At 42.3% G+C, this 19836-nt stretch overlaps 1 protein-coding gene across 15 annotated transcripts in view; it reads left to right on the top strand.

The window, feature by feature from the left end:
• CCDC88A (coiled-coil domain containing 88A) overlaps positions 3538 to 19836 on the top strand; it is an 80379-nt gene continuing 64080 nt past the window's right edge. For 14 of the 15 annotated variants that reach the window (XM_021390653.1, XM_021390656.1, XM_021390655.1 and 11 more), the window contains exons 1-2: positions 3538 to 4140; positions 4225 to 4325. In XM_021390653.1, the coding sequence (XP_021246328.1) occupies positions 4078 to 4140; positions 4225 to 4325 (164 nt within the window). In that variant the 5' untranslated portion in view covers positions 3538 to 4077. Of the gene's footprint in view, positions 4141 to 4224; positions 4326 to 11223; positions 11270 to 19836 lie in introns of those variants that run through there. The other variant, XM_021390650.1, reaches the window with a different exon arrangement.

Raw genomic sequence — 19836 nt, 5'->3', positions numbered from 1 at the left:
CTCCCTTAGTTCAGTGGAGGCAGGACTGATCAGAAATCTTTTGACAAACTCTGATAAGGCAAACGAGGCAGTAAGCAGATAGTTACGCCACTATCGTGCAGTCTGCACGCAGGCTTGGGGCCTCACTTTGTGTTCCTGATACTCTTTTTCGTTTTTCGACAATACGCATGGGAAATTATGCTAAAAAAGAAAGCAACGCATCATGAAACAATACTGCAGAACTTGCAGAACTGGGGTCTACATACAGAGATATTTCTGTAATTTCAGTGTCCTTGGTGTAGAATCTTTGATGTGGAATCAGAGGAGGTGCGATATAAATGGGACAGGGATACTTTACCTGTACAGGAACAAACAGTACACTTCAAGTATAAAGGTTAATCTCTAAATCTGTTCTTTCAAGTGTAGTAGGCCACACACACATTTAAATACTGGCGGGTCTGTTTCACAGAATGGAGCTGCAGAAACACAAGATTGTTCTCTCTGTGCACGTAGACATACTATAAAAGATAGGAATTTTTACAGTTCCAAAATATTGCTGTCCATATACTCCTGGAAAGGCTAAAACAATTTAATTATATTAATTTTGTATTTCTACCTTTTATTCTCTCAGAGTCAAATAATCATTTAAACTATCTCACCAGATCTATTATAGTCAACGTATATTTTACTTTCCAAGGAGAAGATAGAGACGAAATTTCAAACTCACTCACCGTTTAGGAGATCTGTACATGTCCCATTTAAAGCAGGAAGCTTGGAGTGTAATCTTTAGGAGATGTGCAGCGTTGACAGGATAAGCAAGGATGGGTTCAAACTTTAGGTGGCCTACTGGTTTGCTGAGGAAGTGGTACAGTCTGAGCATATAAATCGCTCGACACTTGACATCCATCCTGGGGACAGGGGCAGTGGAGGGAGGAGGTTTTCAGTCAGCTCACATTTTGAGACATAAGCAGCCATCTGCTTCCAGCCTTCTCTATTTCTGGGTCAGATAACCCAAGCTGCCAACTTCCTCAGCTGGCACTGAGTCAATCAAGTCATCAAAGTTGCTTGTATGTGTCCCCAGACAAACAGTGCTATAACAATACAGACTAAAATACACGCTGCAGATTATAGGGATGTTGCGTAGCCCATGGAAGTGGAGCCATGACTTCTAAGAATTTCCTAGATTAATACTGCTGAAGATCCTGACAGCTAGGCAAAAAAGGAAGCTGTCCATATTCAGTTACGGATCAGAAAACAAAAGAAAAATTAATTTCAAGTGAGGCCTATCAAAGAAAAAAAAAAAGGCTTCCGCAATCAAACAGTTTCCTGTCCGATGACAAATAGTCTCCCCTTTCTCAGATGGCTGCCTTTTAAATAACCAGCTTGCATGGTGGCAGCTGAAGAGAAAGAAATAACTGAGCTGGCCCAGGAGAGCTGCAAATGGGTCAGGCCTGGCTACACCAGTTTGTACAATCAACGTTCCTAACATCCACAGGCATCCTGCTGGTACCCACAGCTAGGCATGCAGGCGATGAACAATGAATGCAACTGAAGAGCTGCTAGCTCATCCAGTTTCTCGTCGCTATTACTATATGGTAAATAGCTCCCCAATCAGCAATTCATTGTGATTGCAGTGTATACCTGAAAATGAGGTAAATACTTTCATGCTCGGCTTGACAAAATGTAAGCTACAGAAATGGTAGAGCTTCTTTGCAGCTTTTTAGGGCTGTTGGTCTGAAAGAACGAAATCAAAATTCTCGGGACTGTTTCTGGACACCTTTTCTGACATTTTAGCTTTTCCTTGTATAAATCTCTGGTTCTTTTCATAGAATCATTAAGGTTGGAAAGACCAATAAAATGATCCAGTCCAACCATCAACCCACGCCTGGGACTGCTCTAGACCATGTCACTCAGTGCGACATCTACTTTTTTCTTGAAAACCTCCAGGGATGGTGACTCTACCACCTCCCTGGGCAATGAGGAAGAGTCAGTCACCTGAGACAGACCAGCTTACACTGCATTTCATTGAGACACTACGTACCATTTGTCTGAGCATAATATTGTCTGACTGTAGGAAGACCGCTGAGAACACGCGCAAGCTGGATTGCGCAGACGCAAGCTCAAGAAATGTTTAGGTGTTGTGCAAAGGGACATAGTTTTGTGGGAAAATATTGGGGTAGGTGGACGGTTGGACTGGATGGTTTTGGTGGTCTCTTCCAACCTTGGCGATCCTATGATTCTATGGTTCTAAAAGTTAAAAGTTCCAAGAGCGTTTAACCAGACCTTTATCTCAATGTTGTGCAAACTCGGTATAAAACGTTGTTCAGGAATTCAGGAGCCATCTGGCGTTATTAACATGTGACTGCCATATTGGCCACCAACTCATTCTAGCCAGTCGCTAATTTATAGCAACTGCTTTAACCAAAGTCATTATTGACTAATTAGAGCCCACAAGAAACAAACTGATGAGCCAGGGAAGTTCCATAGTATTGCACGCACAAGTGCATACTACAGCCTGTTGCCAGATACTGGGAACGCAGCAGTTGGGTATTCAGGCTTTTACAGAAATGCTTTTGTAGCTCTTTGTAAGGGCTGGTAGTTTGCTGGCAGTTATTCTACCCATGGATCACCAGGTCCTTATTCTGATCCAAGCCTGTGGATCTTCCCTTGCTCTTTCTTTGTTTCACAGGAGGGCTGTGTTCCCTCTGAAGATCTCATTTCTTAAGGGGGGAAAAAAGACCTGACTACCACTGCAAACGTATACATCAAAATCAAGCCATTCAACTCTGCGAAAAAAAAAAAAAGCCATCCCTGGTATGTCGATCACATACTGATATTTCGGGGCTCATCATTTCAGCAAAAGAGCACAAAAGACGAACTCCTATCTCATTGTCACATACGGGGAAGAGGTCACGGTGGGGATTTTTTCCTAATCCCGGACGATTGGGATGCACGCTACGTGCAGCGCTGAAGGCGGGCGGCAGCGCGGCCGTGCCTGCGCTTCACCTCTTCGCACAAACCCTCTCCTCCCGCCCCTCCCGCGGGCGCGGGCTGACGAAGCGCTTCATCCCCCATTTTTCTCCGCAAAGGCGTTCGCGATTCCCCCCTCCCCACCCTCTCCTCCATTTTTCCCCTTCTTTCTTCTCCCCGACCGCTTTTTCCTCGCGGGCATCTCCGTCCTCCCCCTCCCGCCGCCGCAGCCGCCGCCCCCCTCCCAGCGGCGCGGCCCCGAGGCTCGCGCCCCGCCGCAAAGGCCGTGCGCGCGCGCAAAGCAGCACGGGCACGCGCCCTGCCGCAGCTGTCCCGCCGCGGCCCCGCCCCTCTTCAAATCGCGCCGCCATCCAGCAGCGGCGGCTCGAGGGGCGGCTGGGGAGAGGAAGGGACCCGCGCCGAGCGGCGGAGGGATCGGCGGGCGGAGGGATCCATACGCCGGAGCCGCCCGGCGCGGGGGAGGAGGGAGCGGGTGATGCGAAGCGGCGCCGGAGGCTGGGGCTCGGCGGCCGTTATTTGGGAGCGGGGGGAGCGGCGGCGGGGCCGCGGGGGGCGGTGAGGCGGCGGGGGGGGGGGCGCGGAGCGGCGGCGCGGGGGAAGGGCGAGGCCGCGAGGTGCGGCCGCGAGGCGGGGTGTGACGGCCGCGTCCCCGCGCTGCGTCACTGTGCGGCCGCCGGGGGAAGGGGCGATTCGGAATTGGGAGCCGTGCCGCCGCTTGAGCACGCGGAGCTCCGCTGCCCGAGGAGCGAGGGTTTTTTTTTTTTTTTTTTCCGCCCGTCCTTTTTGTCTGATACGGAATCCCGGTAGCTAGGCAGCCTCCCTCTGTTCTTCCCTTCCTGCCTCCTGCCCCTTCAGCATGTAGCGGGGAGACGGCGATAGAAAGGCCGAGATACGCGCTGGCGGCCTTTCAGATACGCTGCTGTTGGGAGGAGGAAGGTAAATCCTGGCGGGCAGCGCACGGAGTGCTTGGTGGCGTTGCGCTGCGTTGAGAAAATGGGGCTGACTGGCTCCAGCTGAGCCCATCCGCTTCTGGGAGCTGCTGCGGTGAAGGGCTTCAACGGTTCTAGCATCAGGGAGCCACGCCGATGTCGGCCTGTCTTATCTAAAATGGAGAACGAAGTCTTCACCCCCGTTTTGAAGAAGTTCACGGGCAGCCCTCTCGTCACATGGGTAAGCGCTGATTTTTCCTCGCCCGTCATTCATTGGTTTCCTTGTTGTTGGCGTTGTGTCATCATCCGGTTATTGCATTTTCAGGTTCGGACGTTCGGACCCTTAGCTGAAGAGAATGGGACCAGCCTGGAGGAATACATGACGCTGGTGGACGGCGTGTTTCTCAACGAAGTCATGCTGCAGATGTAAGTGCATGCAGCCCTGCGCTGCCTGCCTCTGTCGCTCTGCTTGTCTGGAACGTTTGGCCTTCTTACAAAAACTGCTTTTTTTCCTTCAATAGCAGCGTTGGTAAATAACTTCTGCCTTGGATGCTTTGAGTAGTCATGCAGTCGGTGGCAGGGAGACTTCGGAGCAGAGCAGATGCTCTCCTCTGCTCAGATGATGGTGTAACGTCCAAGCGATGTGATTCCAGGATGCGTAGTGCAGTACGGGCTGAATCACGCAATCTGGAGCTTGCTGGAAAATTAGATCGCTTTAAGTGGTTTCCCAGATCCCCACTGGGAAGCATAACGGTTCATTCTGCTGCGAAGTCGTGATCATAAACAACATTTTGAATAAATGTACTTGGCTAGTAAGATTCTGATACATAGCTTGGCTGGCAACGTACCTCTTAAGGATTTATGCCACTCACATCACATTGTTTGCTGATGGAGTGGTCTGCTCTTCAATGCCTTCTGCTTCATTTTTCACAGCTCAGAATTGGAGTAGATAGCAGTTGTGCAGTAAAGCTGAAGCTGAGAGTGTGGAGTGCTTTTTGGCTGTGAACCACAGAAGAACCATTTTTACATAGTTTTGTCAGTTGTTTCTTGGACACTTAAAAACGCTTAAAAAAAACCCAACTCCATTATTATGAGATGGCATAAAATCCCACATGAAAAAATGCACAGTTTGCAATTTAGAAGATATATAGCTCAAAAAGTTCCAGTCAGAGGAATACTGGAAAATGCAACTGCGTGTTGTGATTATTATTTTTTGTTAATTGTAGTTTCGACTGAAATGTTGACAACTATTGTGATACTAGAGTGTCATACTTCTGTGGAGCGTGTAGTAATATAACCTAAAAATGTTAATATTGGAAGAAAATAGTCAGTTTTTTTTATATTTACAGAGGAAGGCAGCAAATCCATTTGCACAGGTATGAAAAAATACAGGCTTGTGGATGATGGGATAGATAAACCAGCATGAGCAGCTTGTGGTGACAGCTGTTCCTCAGGAGCACTGCACTCAGGATGGGCATCCTGTTACTCCATTTGCAGTTTGACTTGTACATACATTCTTTTAAAGCTTTTCCTGTTGGTATTGAGCTGGCGTGGATAACCTGTATAAAAAATGGTACTTGCCACATTTAAATTTGAATTGTTATCCTTTTGCAATCGATGCCTTCTTTGTCACTGCAATTGATTTATTTTTTTTCTTGGACTACATATACATTAAATAGCTTGTCAATTTTAACTGTGCATTTAGCATGTAGAGCTTTTGTTTGATTAAAAATGTCTGACAGCTGGAAGTAGAAGGCAAATTTGGTCCTGGAACAAAGTGCTTTTGAAGAGTATAATTTCAAAATTAAGCTTTCTCGGCGAGTTTTTACAGTATTACCAAAGTGTAACCCAACTGATATGGATGTGGTGAACGTTTGTGTAAAATGGAAAGCTGCAGAGAGAGAACAATCCCATGCTTGAGGCACTCAGCACTGAATTTGGCTTTGACTTGGTTTGTGCGCCTTTGACAGCACGCTGGGATGAGTAGCTCACTTGGGAGGAGTTGTGTGTATGTGTAAACACAGGAGAGAGGTAAATAAAGTGAGTTTGGCAGTCGGAACAATTGAAAACTACCTTAAATGAGAGGAACCTGTGAAAGCACTGCCAGTAAAATTAGTTTTACAAGTATGTAGCTACACTGGAAGGTGTGTTTAATTTAAGATACAGTCTGGGAGTTAAAATACGTTCAGATTGATTACTACTTAGGACTGAAACTTCTTCCAGAATGGTATTCTTATTTGGGAAGGAATGAGGGGAATAGGTTTGTTTTGCTAGGATTGAAAGAGGAAAAAAAATGTTTCATGTTTTGCAGACAGATTCCATCTCTGGTGAAGTCACTGGAAACCTGTGTTAGCTTCTGGTCCCGTTCACTTTGAAGATCCGTGTATTAAAAATGCAGCTTCATTTGCAAAAACGTTTAAAGGTGTAACTTCAGCTAACCCTTGAAATCACATTTTCAGTATTTTCCGTTTTATTAGGATTTTTCTTTTTTTTCCTTTTGGTCTTAACTACCATACGTTGAGGAATTGTAGCAGAAAATGTCACGTAACCTCAAAATCATATTTTTTCCTTGGAATTTCTTTAAATTTTCCACGACTTACTTCACATGGGAAATAGAGATCCATAATTACGGGCTGTGGCACTTAGTAATTCTAGAGAAATCAAGTGTTGCTCTTGCAGAAGTGACCAGGAGTGCCATGCCTAGAAATATGCGGAAAGCACCACTAGAAGTTGCTTTTTACAAGAGCTATGTCATGTGGTACTTGCTGTTCACATTAGCTTAGAGGTATATATGAGGATGCTGATGCTTTGATGTGAGGATACAGCTAGAAGCATCTGCCAGCTAAGGACTTTGTGGTGTGCTGTTATTGTAGGTTGGACTAGATGCTTTAAAGGAAGTGAAGGACACGAGCAAGCGGAGGCTGTTGGAGGTGTTGTGCTCTTGATGCTCTTGTACTTTAATACATATTTTAGTTCTGCCAAATGTTGGGGAGAAAAAAAAAAGGTTATAACATGACAGTGAGGGTTAGGCATGTTTTAAGCAGTTACACATTCAAAAAAGATTATTATTATATTATATAATAATTATATACATTATATATTATATATATTATATATATTATATATTATATATTAATATAATATTATATATTATTATATATTAATAATTATATATATTATATATATTATATATATTATATATATTATATATTATAATATATTATAATAATATAATATATTATATTATTATTATTGAAGATTTTTTTTGTTCTATTTAAAAAGAGTTAATCCTGCTCTCCACCTACACAAGTGAGAGTTTGTTAGTATGGCATTTATTTCTCCTGATGCTCATCTAGACCAAATGTATTAACAGTTGCAATGATCCAGATGGAGGAGATAGATGTCAGTGTTGAAACGGCTGCAGTGTAGTGGTACTGAGATGGCTGGGTTTTCTGTTTGTTTGTTTGTTTTTCTGGAATCAATTTTCTTAGTACCTAATGCATCAGAAAGAGAAAAACTAATTCATTACATGCCTTGTATGTCTTTTGCTGTTGACTTTTTGAATGTTTTAGTACACGTGAAAATCGCAAGGATTCCATTTGATGTCTCATGAGTTTTGGAGAGCTCTTCCTTTACTGGAGATGCTACAGGCAAGCTGAGTTTTGGTTTATTTTGTTTTTTTTTTTTTCCTGTTTTTTAAGGCAAGTTCAGATCTTAGAATATTAGCTCCTAACTGGAGAGAATGTCTAATTTCCTGTTTAAATGTAGGTCCATTTCTTCAGAAGTATTCAGTTACCTGCCTTCTGCTAGGTTCAGTCAAGTGTCTGATACATGGACAGAAACCCATCTGTCTTTGTAAATCTGAGCCTTCATCTTTGTGTTCTTTGGTACAGAAGGGGGTTATGTATCTTGGAAACAAGTGGCAATGCAGGAGATCACCTTCGTGGGGTTCTGCCATAGCAGAGAGGTGGAGGAGCCTTCTCACACTAGTTCATACCTTTACTGTACTTCGATGTCAAAATGCTCCTGCTGTTAGGAAGCGTGCAGGTGCTTGAGTGATCTGTGTTGTGTGTGCTGCTAAAATGAATCATAGAATTAGCCAGGTTGGAAAAGACCTATAAGATCATCCAGTCCTACCATCCACCTACCACCAATAACCCACTGAAGCAACAGAATTCAGCAGACCAGTCATCCCTTGCACATCTGGTAAATAATACCTGCTTGTCCTAGCAGGGGTGTGTGAGGTGTTCTTCTCAAGCAACTTGTAAGGCTTTGAATAAAAGTATGCAACTGCAAGTAATTACAAGATTGGGAGTTTCTTTACATCTAGCAGCACCATTAAATATTTGTTTATGCAAAAAAGATTGAAACTGCAGTTGAGTTTTAATGATTTTATTTTACTGCAGTTTGCGTTTGTGGAAATGGATCTGTTTCAAGGCAGCTGTTGGACAAACAGCATTTTCTAATGAGTGATGTGTAGAACCATCATCTGAAATGGAGTTAACGTGATGCACCGTCTGGAGAACCTGTCTGCTTCTGTGTCCGTGTTCCATTCCTAACTGTTGTCTTAACTAAATATATTCGTGGTTACTACCCATATTACTGCATCAAAACATGGTGAGAACTATTTCAAAGAAGGAGGATGTTGTTTTTCTCCTGTTTTTCTCCGTTTTACTGTTCAGCCACAGTTTTTCACTGTCTGGATCCACATGCAGACCTTCCACACCCATAGAATTTTCCAGGTGGACTGGCTGACAGTTTTCTTCCACTACTGTGGCAGCGTGTGCCCTGAATGTGTAGACTGCTTCATTGACTCATTTTCTGAGCTCTTAGTCTTTAGTTGTGTGCTTTTTTTCCCCTCAAACAGTTGAGCTTGCCAGCCCATACTTCTGGCTTGCTTATATCTTTTTCTGAAAACTGGACTGCATCTCTAGTGCTTCGGCCAACTGCCTGGCTCTGTGAAAGAGTGCAGGGACGTGCGCTCCATTCCAATTAACTCTTTCATGTGAAGTCCAAAGAGCAAGAGGCAGCTTCAGTCAGGTTTTGACTGGGCAAAGGGATGGGAAAAAATTATTTAGGGAAAATTAAATTGGTGAGTTTGGCAGCAAAAAATACAAGCGTATGGTATTTTAGACAAATGACAAATAAAATGACGTCTGTACCATTCTCATTTGTTGAAGTGGATGGATTTGATTCCCATTTCTCAAACTCACTCTGCCAGGCTTCCATGATGCAGGTAGATGTCACTGGCAGTTGAGAGCTGTTGCTCTTAGAAGTGGTTTTGCAGAAATATTTCCTGCGAAGTATTTCTCAAAGCAGTGTTAATAACAGCTTCTGCAAAGAGGCACATTCTTTAATAAGTGATCCAATAGAATGCACACTGTAGTCGAGATTGCTGGAATTGAAACCTTTAGATTACAAAAACTAGAAGGTACTTCTGTGCAGTGCAGAGTAAGGGTGGTTACTTTTAGCTTGGACATCTGCCTGCAGCCAGCTTCAGTTGTGCAGGTGGGGTGAATGTAGGTTGATACCTGTGCTTCTGAGGTGCTTGAGTTTTTGATAGATGAAGGGAAAATACGGTGTAGGTTGAATGTGGAATGTTTTGAGCGTGTGACCTTTTGATTATGTCTGTTTTTTGAGTTCTTTGTGTCTTTTTCCACTATTGATATCCAGTGTCCTTCACCCTGTCTCCTCCAATTTATTTTTGTGTAGTAAACTGTTCAGTGGTTCACTGTAGAATTTTGAAGGTTAGAAAGCAGATGATCTAACCTTCCTCTGCGTATGTACATGCACTTCTCAGCTCTTTTCTTCATGCATTGTGTTAAGTATCCTTTGCTTATAGCTCCTTATTTCTTCTGGGGTGTGACTTCCCACCATGTACTTGGTGTGGCTGATAGCTGAGGCCAAGGAATAAAAGCTACATTTATCTATGTGTTTCACAAATGGCAATCTTATCTGAAAGATCTAAGATCAAAATAGCTTGTTTCAGCATTGAAACTGTTCTGGCAAGGAAACAGCTTACATCCACTATGGCTTTTTAGTTTTACTTTCGGAGTTCTTCATTTCACTCACATTCTACGTGCTGTTTCAAAGCACTATACGAAGATAAAGAAATAAGTTAGCAGTTGCTGTGTAAGTGTATAATTCATCTCTTTATTGCCAGGAAAGATAAGAGTGTACTGATACACCATCTCCTCCCATGGCATGGGCTGTTCTGTGAAGGCTTCAGGGCAGAGATCCCCGAGCAAGTTAGCAGAGGAGAGGCACCCACAGAGTGTGATGCTGCTGAATAGAGCTGTCCTTACGCACGGCGAAGTTGGCTATAACTTGAAGTCACACGATCACACAGAGCATGCCACGAGTATGTCTTGTGCCAGAGGAATACTTGTTCAGGTTTTGCGCTGGCGGCTGTGCTGTGTGTTTTAGTGGTTCAGATTGAGATGGATGAGAGGTTCCACTTCCAGCTGTGGCTGCCCATATTTCTGGCAGTGGGGCTGACTTGGCTTTTGATCTGTCACCTCTCCTGTGCTGCCGCTGTTGTTGCTCCCCATGTTGTAAGGAAAGGCAATACACAAACTCGTTTTGCTCTGATTTTGTAGCTTAAAGAGCTTGCCCAGGTTGCCATGGTGCCTTGAGCGGCTCTACAGTGTTACTGCATTTGATGGTAGCGTGGCAGCAATAAATGCCAAAGTTTTAGGTTAGCCAGAAATGTCTTACCTGGGTTGACTGGCTGCCATTTTTCCCTGGCAGGGCTGCGTTGCTTCTGGTTCCATGGCTTGTATGGAGATCTGTACACTGCAAGCCTTTGCGAAGTATTGCTGTGCTCTGATTTTTCTTTTAAAAACTAATCTAGTTAACTGACAAGTTGGTTGCAAAATCAAGCGTCTCCTAATCCTCCACTTAATTTGAGAAGCTTACTTCTAGATTTTCCTCATTCGTTTCTTCTGTTAGGAAGGATTTTTTTTTTAGCTTGGTGTTCTTTTGTATGTTCCTCTTATTTTTTGGTTCCTCTTTTATTTCTAAACTAAGTACAATTTTTTTTGTCTTCCTCGTCTTTCATACTGTACTGCTTTTCCCACTGTAAGTAATTATTTAGGGTTCAAGACATTTTTCAGAATGCTGCTTTGTCAGAACATGTGACTTTGGTGGTCAGAGATTATTTGGTAATAGCTATGTGGAAGCCTCTGTTTTTGTTTTCTTTTAAAAAGTCTTATTCCTTGAGGTGCTCCAAAGAGGCATGGCCCTCATTTGCATGCCTCTTTGGTAGTAGTTACTAAGCAGTGTTAACAAAACGCTCCCTCTTTGTTTCACTGCAGTAATTGCTGTGAAGGCAGTGAATTGAAGCAACAGTACTGCTTGACCTAAACTTGGTTAGTCTGCTTTCCCGTTGGCTTACTCTGAGGAAAAAGCAAGAATTATCCTGACTTGTATTTTTGGATTGGGAAATAGCAAGGGCTGAACTCATAAGCAGCTTGTATTATTCCTGGCTTTCACTGAATCTTTGGATCGGTGTCGAGTGTTTGGATATACTTGAAAGTTTGCTTCCTTTTCTGCAGCGGTGGGAGCAGAGGTCACTTAGGTTTATTATGGAGTTTTATCTTATTTTAAGCTAAGGGAGAAACTCACTCTATTTTTTGTTTATGCGGTATCTTTGTTTTTCTTAAGCAAACCCTTGACCAAAAATTGTCTGGTGTAATTTCCTGGTACCTTGGGCAGATGCTTGCTGTATATTTAGAGCATTGGGTACGCCAAGCAAAAATAAAATACAGATGCTAGTGATGTATGATAAAGCGTAGACAAATGTCGTACTTACAAAATGTTGGTTTGCATCTTAGCAAGGATATTAATATTAATGCTTTAAGATAAAAAGAATGCACCTCTTTTACAGAGCCTTATATGTATGCTGATCTTGTAGCTCTGTGTGGTTAACAGGGGTGAGGTCCTTCGTGGGCTGCTCTATTTATATCTAAATCAGTAGGGGGTTGTGCACTTATTGATGTGCATAGAAAACTTGCTAGGTGTCTCAGGTAATGAGATGAAGCAGGGAAGTTGCTGACATGGACCAAATCCTTACAACAACTGTAACTTACCTTCTGGGGAAATCCCCTTACATCTGAGAGCCTTGCACTTGTGTTTATTTCCTTCTCTGGAAGAATCAGTACAAAGGAGTCGGATGCATCAGTTGTAGTCTAAAAATCAGTATAAAAAAGGCAAGGATCTCATATTGCATGGGAGTATTCCTTGCAGATCTTTTCGAGAGGAGAGCAGACGAAGCTAACCTTCCTGTGCTCTACATTTCTCTGGCAGAACGTAGAGCTGTTCTTTGTTCCTTTTTTTTTTTTTAACTTAAATCTGAGTAATCTAAATGCAGACATGGAATGAAGTATTTCCCCTACTGAAATGGAGCAAAAAGTGAAACTAAAACCTTGGCCAGGATTCCTCTCTCGGATAGGTGTATTTGGATCTTTATCCCAAGCAAAGCTGTGCTTGTCCAAGGAAAGCTCTACATTCTTCACAGATGTATATTTTGTTGTTACTAGTTTACTTATAAAATGTTCATTGTACTTCTTCATAGTAAAGGGGATTTTAGACTCATGGTGTTCTAGCTGAAGGTATTTAAACTGAAATTGGTGTGATGCTATTTTTACAACTTCCCATCTTTTTAGCCATAGAACTGTAATAGTCATGTCGTTTCAGTGTCAGCTCGCTAGTCTGACCTCACTTCAGCGTGTACTGCGGTTTTTAAAAGCTCAAGGTCTTTACCTGTGGTCAGACTGTTTTGAATCTGAAACTGTCAAGAGTTTCCTTTATCTTTGAGTAACTCAGCTAGGTGAACGTGTATTGTTGTTAAATCCTATCAAGCTATTCTCCTTCATGCTAGTATTTTCAGTTTTAGAAAGCGTGTTAGATCCGCAGGTGTCCTTTGCTACGGGCAGTGAGTGTTTCTTTGCTTGTCTTTCCAAGGTAGCTGGTGGGACACTGAATTGAGAAGACATGTCTCTGACAGTTGTTACCAAGTCATGCTGCATCCTGCCATCTAGATCTGGGAGTGTGGCTGGTACTGCTCTTGCCATAGGATTGTTGTGGGTGTGAACGTTTGCAGTGTTTCTAGTGGTCAGTTCCATTGTTAATCAGAAAGTTAGGTAGTTTTGTTACTCTTTTCAGTATTATCAGATTGAATAGAACTTAACATTTGAACTCTTTTGAGAGAAAGTAAAACCTGTTGACCCTTACCTAAAAAACAATACACGCTGCTCAAAATTGGAAAGCAAGAATTTGCTGTGCGTTATTCTGAGAGCTTTGCTTCACTCCTGTGCCCATCTTCAGTCTTGCTTGCTCATTCTAGACTCTGCGCTCTTGCAGCCTGGGCTGCCTTGTTGGCTTGGGTAATTTGGGAAGTGGCATAGTGCAAGTACTGAAGCAGCCTCGTGGGCCTGCAGTAGCACTGGTGTTAGTGAGATGAAGCTGGGGAAAACTTGTATGGTTTTCTACGTTCTCAAGCAGTATTTGCTTCCATTCCTATTCTGAATCCCAAGCCTTTGTGATAAAGGATTTAGCTTTACTGTTTGTCGTTGTCTTACAAGCAGTGGTTTTCAGCTGTGGTTTGTGTGTGTGAAGACCAGTGAACTTATTTCTGAAGACCACAGAAAAGAAAATCTCTCATCGTGATTTAAGTTGCTCTAGAGGATTTGTCACCTTTTGTGTTTCAGAAGAAGTGAGGGCTGAAAAATCAGTGGTATTCTATTTGCATATATTTTTAGTTTTAGCCTTTTTTACATGTCTCCCAGATCTGTTTGTTTCTTGTAAACTGCTGGGCACTCAGTGATGGGGACGTGAATGGTGAGTTGTTAGCAAAGTGCTTTGAGAAGAGTACGGAGAGGTAGAGACCGAGCTGTGGATTTTCTTTTTCTTTCCTGAGGTGACCTCTCACAGAGGCCTGTGTTTGTCAGGCTTCCTGGTCCTCATCCGTTCGCTCAGAGGAGGCTTTGTCTGTATTGTTTCTTCGAGAAGTCCGCAATTATTTAATAATTATTATTTAATACCCAGGAGTGCTCATTTTGTGGGACAGTATTAAGTTTTCCGTGATGCTGTGAACCGTAGCGATCTTCCTTTCCATTGGAGGAACTGTGATGTGTTGGAAGCCAGCTGAGGAGCAGGGGCAGGTAGCCCCAGATCTGCTGGGCATTCCACTGCTTGCTGTAGAGAGTCACTGTTCTGAATTGTCACCTTGAAGCTGCTGCTGCTTTTTTTTTTTTCTTTTAACATAGTCACTTTAAGTGTGATAAGAAAAGAGTATATCTGGTGGTTAAGTTGAAACAATAGTATTAAAATTGTTTCCTGTTGGGTGATAACAACAGCTGTTGCTCTGTAAGGCTGGCAGCTATTACTTCTATTTGTGGAGGTGTTAATGCAGTGCTGCAGGTGTGCCTAGCAAAGATAGGTGAACTGTTTTCTTTTCTCAATTTTCTTTGCCTACAGTTTGATCACCTGCATGCATCTTTACTATTAATGAAAAGAGGATACAAAAAAAAAAGTCTGGGTGTTTTGGTTTTCTTAAACAACCAAAAAACCCCAGTGCTTTGAGACTTGCATGCATCCACTTGCTTGCTTTTTTTTTTTTTTCCACAAGTGACTTTTTCAAGCACTTCAAAATAACAGAACAGGCATTGAGTGGGAGTAACAGGTATCGAGTGGGAGTGTACTTTCTAAACACTTGCTGAAGAATATTAACTAACGTAAATACTTTTATACTCATCCCCAGGTACGTAGTGATACTATTCTGATTTTAAGGTCTGTTTTTTCATCATCTGTTCCTTCAGTAAATGATCAAAATACCACTGAGCCCTGGTTGTCCTTTTTTCATCTGAGTTTAACTTGGTGTGTAACTGGGTAGATGCCCTTTTTCTCCTTCTTAGTGTCTCTGGCTGCTTTTTTGACCTTAATGAAGGTGGTTCAGAATGGCTATCATATTGTTTTAATGTGATGCTATCTTAATGAAGGCAGTTCAGAGTGGTTATCATCACAGAAGCACAGAGCATCTTCCATCAGAGAGCATAACAGGAAGGAATTGCTTGCAAATTCCATCACAGTGAGTAACAGGAAGGAATTGCCTGTGTTATTTTTCAAAGTTGGTGCCAAAGGTAGTTTCTGACTACTAACTTTTGCTTCTATATAGTCTTTCTTAAATCTCATTGCCTTGGAGGGTGGGAAGAAATTAAACGTCAGACGTCAGACCTCATGAATACACAATGATTTTGTCTGGCAGTTTGCACGTGAACATGTAAACCTGGGAAAATGCAGATGTGAAGGGATGCCTCTTCCTGCAAATAATACCACTGCTCCTGAGGTGGTGAGGCCAGCAGGTTCATTTTGATGGAGGAAGGAGGCAGTGGGCTACTCAGCACAAAGGCTTGGGGCGCTGCTTCAGGTGCAGTTATTCTAGCACATTTCCACCTGGAGTAATTAGGCAGCTCCTGTGCTGTGAGCTTAAGCACTGTGCAGCTACCTTGTGAATACTTCAGCCTGCTCAGATGCTGCAGAGCTCAAGGGAAACTGGCTACATAGGCTTAATTTCATCCATGTCTGTTCTTGGCAGTGTTAATCCCCGGGATCCCCACCAACTATAGTTGATTTGATGTGGACCGCTTGGTTGTGTTTTTTTTAAAGTTAAAGCTTTGAAGCTTCAGCCTTCTAATAGTTTATGATGTTGTCACCTAGGAGATGGAGCTTTGTGCAAGGACCAAAACATTTTTGATGTTAAACATGTGTCCTAAAACTCATGTTGGCATGAGGCAAAAAATCTTTGATGCAGCTGGTGGAAATTTTGGTACATGTAGTCAGTCTTTGCTAAATGTAGAGTTAGCAACGCATCCTTCAACTGAGATACTGATGTGCACCTTAGTTAGTGGTAAAGGATAACTTGGTATTTGTAGTAGTATCTTCAGATGTTTGAGCAGATGTCTGGAGAACTACGCAAGCATTTAGCTGTGCATCAATTGCTGCTTGAAAAGTGTGGTCTCAAGGATAGGAATAGAGATGCTTTGCGAGAGGTGGATTGTAATAACCACTCACTAAAAAGGCAAAGAAGAGTGGTTAGTGCTTGGTTACTGCACATTAGGATTTGAGCATCCTTTGACTGGGTGCTGCATAAGTGCACAGAGTGGCTAAGCAGGACTCAGAAGTGAAACTTAAGCAGCTCCAGAACATACACACCTTGTTTCTCCACCAAGTCACCCTGCAGCTCTCCAGTTGCAGTAGTTGTACGTGCATTGCCAATATTGAAAATACATTGCGGCCTCAGCAACATTGACATGTAAAAACGAATACTATGCTGCAGTGCCCTAGAACTCTGTTAGAGTAACACTTGGTGTTTATTACCCTTTGAGATGTGTAGAGTTTTCTTCCACAGTGCTCATGTCAGCATTTCACTGTGCTTAACAATTATATTCACTCAGTGACAAATTTGAAATTAGGGTGCGGTATAATACTTACTGACTAAGTACCAACAAGGAACAGATGGTGAGAGAGGACACAACTGGTCTGCAGCTTGCAGAGGTTTAACCATGAAGCCATTAAGCTATCACGTTCCCATTTCTGATAGGTTTTGGTCAATGAAAAATTAAAGACAATCCTTGATGATATGAGGTCTCAGGCTGTAATTCGTGGCACTGGTAATATTTCAGAAACACTGAAGTTCTCTCTGTATTCAGTAGCTTCCAACTGATGCGTTACTGGGATAGATGCTCTTGTCTGTTTTTATTGCTATTGAGATTAATGTATCTTGTCATAAGTAGGTTGCTCTTAAATGTAAAACTGCTTAAGGGTATCTTTTACTGCTCTGCTTCCTATTGACTTCTTGACAGATTTGCCCTATTTTGCTAGGCTATTTGCCACCGAAGCAGTTCAGTATCTCCACCTCATAAAAGGACCGGTTCAGAACGTGTGTTGTGTTCAAAATGCTCCAGAGTAAACAGTGCAGCAGCCACAAGAACATTACATTTTTTTATGAACTGCTTTTTAATGCTCATCTTCGTAAAAGATCAATTTTAGAAATGATACATTAAAAAAAATATTTTGCTGCTTCTTATTGCATTCCCAACAGCTTGTGTTATTGAAAGCAATGTAAATTCTGGGATTTATGTTTAGAATGTAATCTTCCTGCTTGAAAAATTTTGCATATTTTATTTCATTAGTATCCCAGTTACTTCAGAATGCTTGATAGAAGCATTGAAGTAACTCTTTCTGGCACGTTTTTGTGCTTTGAAAGGAGCAAGATAAGGAATTAATACTCCAGCTGCCCCTCTGAGAAGATGGACTGTATTGACTAAATGAAGATGATGTAAAATGGTGTTTTGTGGTTCAGGAAGACTAGTGAGTTGTAAAGCTGATGGTTTCTAGATAACAAGTCCTGGTTATTGGTAATGGGAAGGGGGTTTAGTTTGTTTTTTAAAATAGTGGAGTTCCTTCTGAAGGGCCTCATCAGTTCTTTTGGTAGCAGTGTGTAGTGCAAAAAGTGATCTGCCAAGCCCGTTCTTGGGTGTTCAGTATGCTTTGAAAGTCACAACTGACAGTTCAGGCATATTCTGAAAGCTAGAACTTTCCCTGAGTTTAATGCTTTCAATTTTAAGACCAATGAGTGAAACTTTTTGACCTCAAATGGTATCATTTTTATTGAAAAAGTATTTTCATAAAATATGAGCAACATGTCAGCCATCAAGTTGGCGTTGAGAGATGAAAATGTGCATCACATAAAGGAGAGGGACATATGGGGCACACATTGGAACAGCAATGTAAGTTAACAAGTCAAAAAATCTTCAGCACTCACCGATGTTAACTTTGGCACAAGACTGAAACACTATGGAGTCTCTGATTATCTTTGTCCAGGCTTAACTTGTCAGAGTTGATCCATACATTGTTGGATTTGTAAGGATCAAGATGGAGAAGATGAAACTTAAGAATGATTTTCTTGTAGTGCTGCTGACAAGGTATCTGCTGATGTTCTAACAGCGCTCAGATCCCATTAGTATCTGATAGGGTATTGTGTGAGGGATGGATTAGGTATTTCTGCTCTGTGAGGAGAAATGAGGAACAAGGGACTGGTGTAATGACACTGTAGCTCCTGATCGAGCCTAAGTGTTATGACTCCTGATTTCAAAAATGTATTTTCATACCATCCAATAAAACATAAAGCACACGTGCTGTGCCTTTGGTGTGTGCAAGTCCTAGCAGTGAAATATCACACTACAAAACAAAAAGATAGCAGGGTTGATGCAGGCGTGGAGCAAGGCACCTGCATCCTAAGAAATCTTGGGCTCTAATTACTTGTGTTTTTTTCTTCCACCCTGCAGATATCTGTGGTGCTGATTTTTTTTTTTTTTCTGCTGCTGTTCAGGAATTTGTTTGCATGTTCTTCTCTCATTTGTAGTTTTGGGATAGATGTCATTAATTTTCCTTGGAAGTATGTAAAGACAGAAGTTTGCGTAACGGCCTGAGCTTTTGACATCTGTGTGATTGCATATGGATTTTAGTGGTGGTACTGAAGAAGATCTATTACGATATCCAGGAGACACTAGTTCCCTCTGTTATGGATGCTGTAAAGGGAGGCTCAGCTGAGATGTGTGGCAGTAGAAGTGCAGCTGAAGATGATGATAAAGCCTGGAGATAATCCGATAGTCTTTAAGATTAAAGGTGAAGATTAAAGAACCAAATCGGCCTTTTGAAGATACGAATGCAGAAGTAGGAGACTCCGGTTGATCTCTGTATTCCATCAGGCCAGCGAGATTTATCCTGGATTTTCTCTTCTGGTTTTAACGAGTCTGAATGAATTCAGTTTAGAAAGGAATTCAGTTCTGCACATCCACAAACCATAATCATTTTTAGCCCATTTGTTTCCTTTAGTAGCTTCAGGTTGACTCAATAAATCCGAAGTGACACAGTAGCATAGTTTTGGTAGTGTATTCTATAGCATTCTTTGTTTATAGCCTTTTGTGGAATGTGGTGATGAGCATTTAGTACTAAACAATTACCCCTGTGAAAATCTGTGCCTTAATTTTTGTGGATTCTTATATATAAGAAAATAGCTATCTATGTTGCATTTTCCGTCTTCAGAATGACTGTGCTTCAGAGCTGCATTTTAAATAAGATCCAGCTTGCTTTTTTGCAGCAGTATTTTGGTTATTTCTATTCATGCTTACAAATCAGGAAATGCTGACAGCAATTAACTGAAGAAAAGGCATAAATACGTATTTTTAAAAAATAAATTGCTTTAAAAAAAAAAAAGAAAACAGTAAAAGGCAAGAAAGGATTTTGTTTAGGCAACTTAACTTTAAGTGAAAAATTTGTTAATTTGGTCTACAGGCAGACCAGTACAAAGAACATGCGAAACTACCAACTGAAGTGATGAGCTGCATCAGAACAAGTCACATCAACGTGCTCAGGGCAGTAGAGGGAATAGCCCATTTTGGTTTGGGCTGGTTGCTTGCACTGACATGCTGCAGTTCAAGATTGCTTGTATGTCTGCATGAATCCCACGTGTATCAGGGATCTTACAGACTTAGCATCGCAGACTGGTTAGGTGTGGTTTCTTTAAGATAAACATCCACTGTGTGTGATGCGTGTTCTTTTCCTGGTGTCCTCTGCACAGCGCTCAGTTTGCAGCGGTAGCACCTGGCTCTCGGGTTCAGTTCGTGCAGGATGCTTGGGGCAGAGCTGTTACCCACTGTGCTCAGGCTCCTCAGGAACTCTTCAGGAATGCTCTGTGCAAGGATGTACTTGTGAGGAGGCAGCTTCCCCTGGCCATGTACGGATGGACCTCCCTCAGCTGCCAGTACGGGATGCCCAAGGAACTGAGGGAAGGAGGCACGTGATGAGCAACATCTTGGGTGCTGCTCAGAACCCAGTGATTGTGTAGGGATTGTTCAGTCTGGAGGAGTCTCTG

Source organism: Numida meleagris, chromosome 3 (assembly GCF_002078875.1).
Source record: "Numida meleagris isolate 19003 breed g44 Domestic line chromosome 3, NumMel1.0, whole genome shotgun sequence".
NCBI classification, from domain to species: Eukaryota; Metazoa; Chordata; class Aves; order Galliformes; family Numididae; genus Numida; species Numida meleagris.
This window is presented reverse-complemented; position numbering and strand designations above follow the sequence as displayed.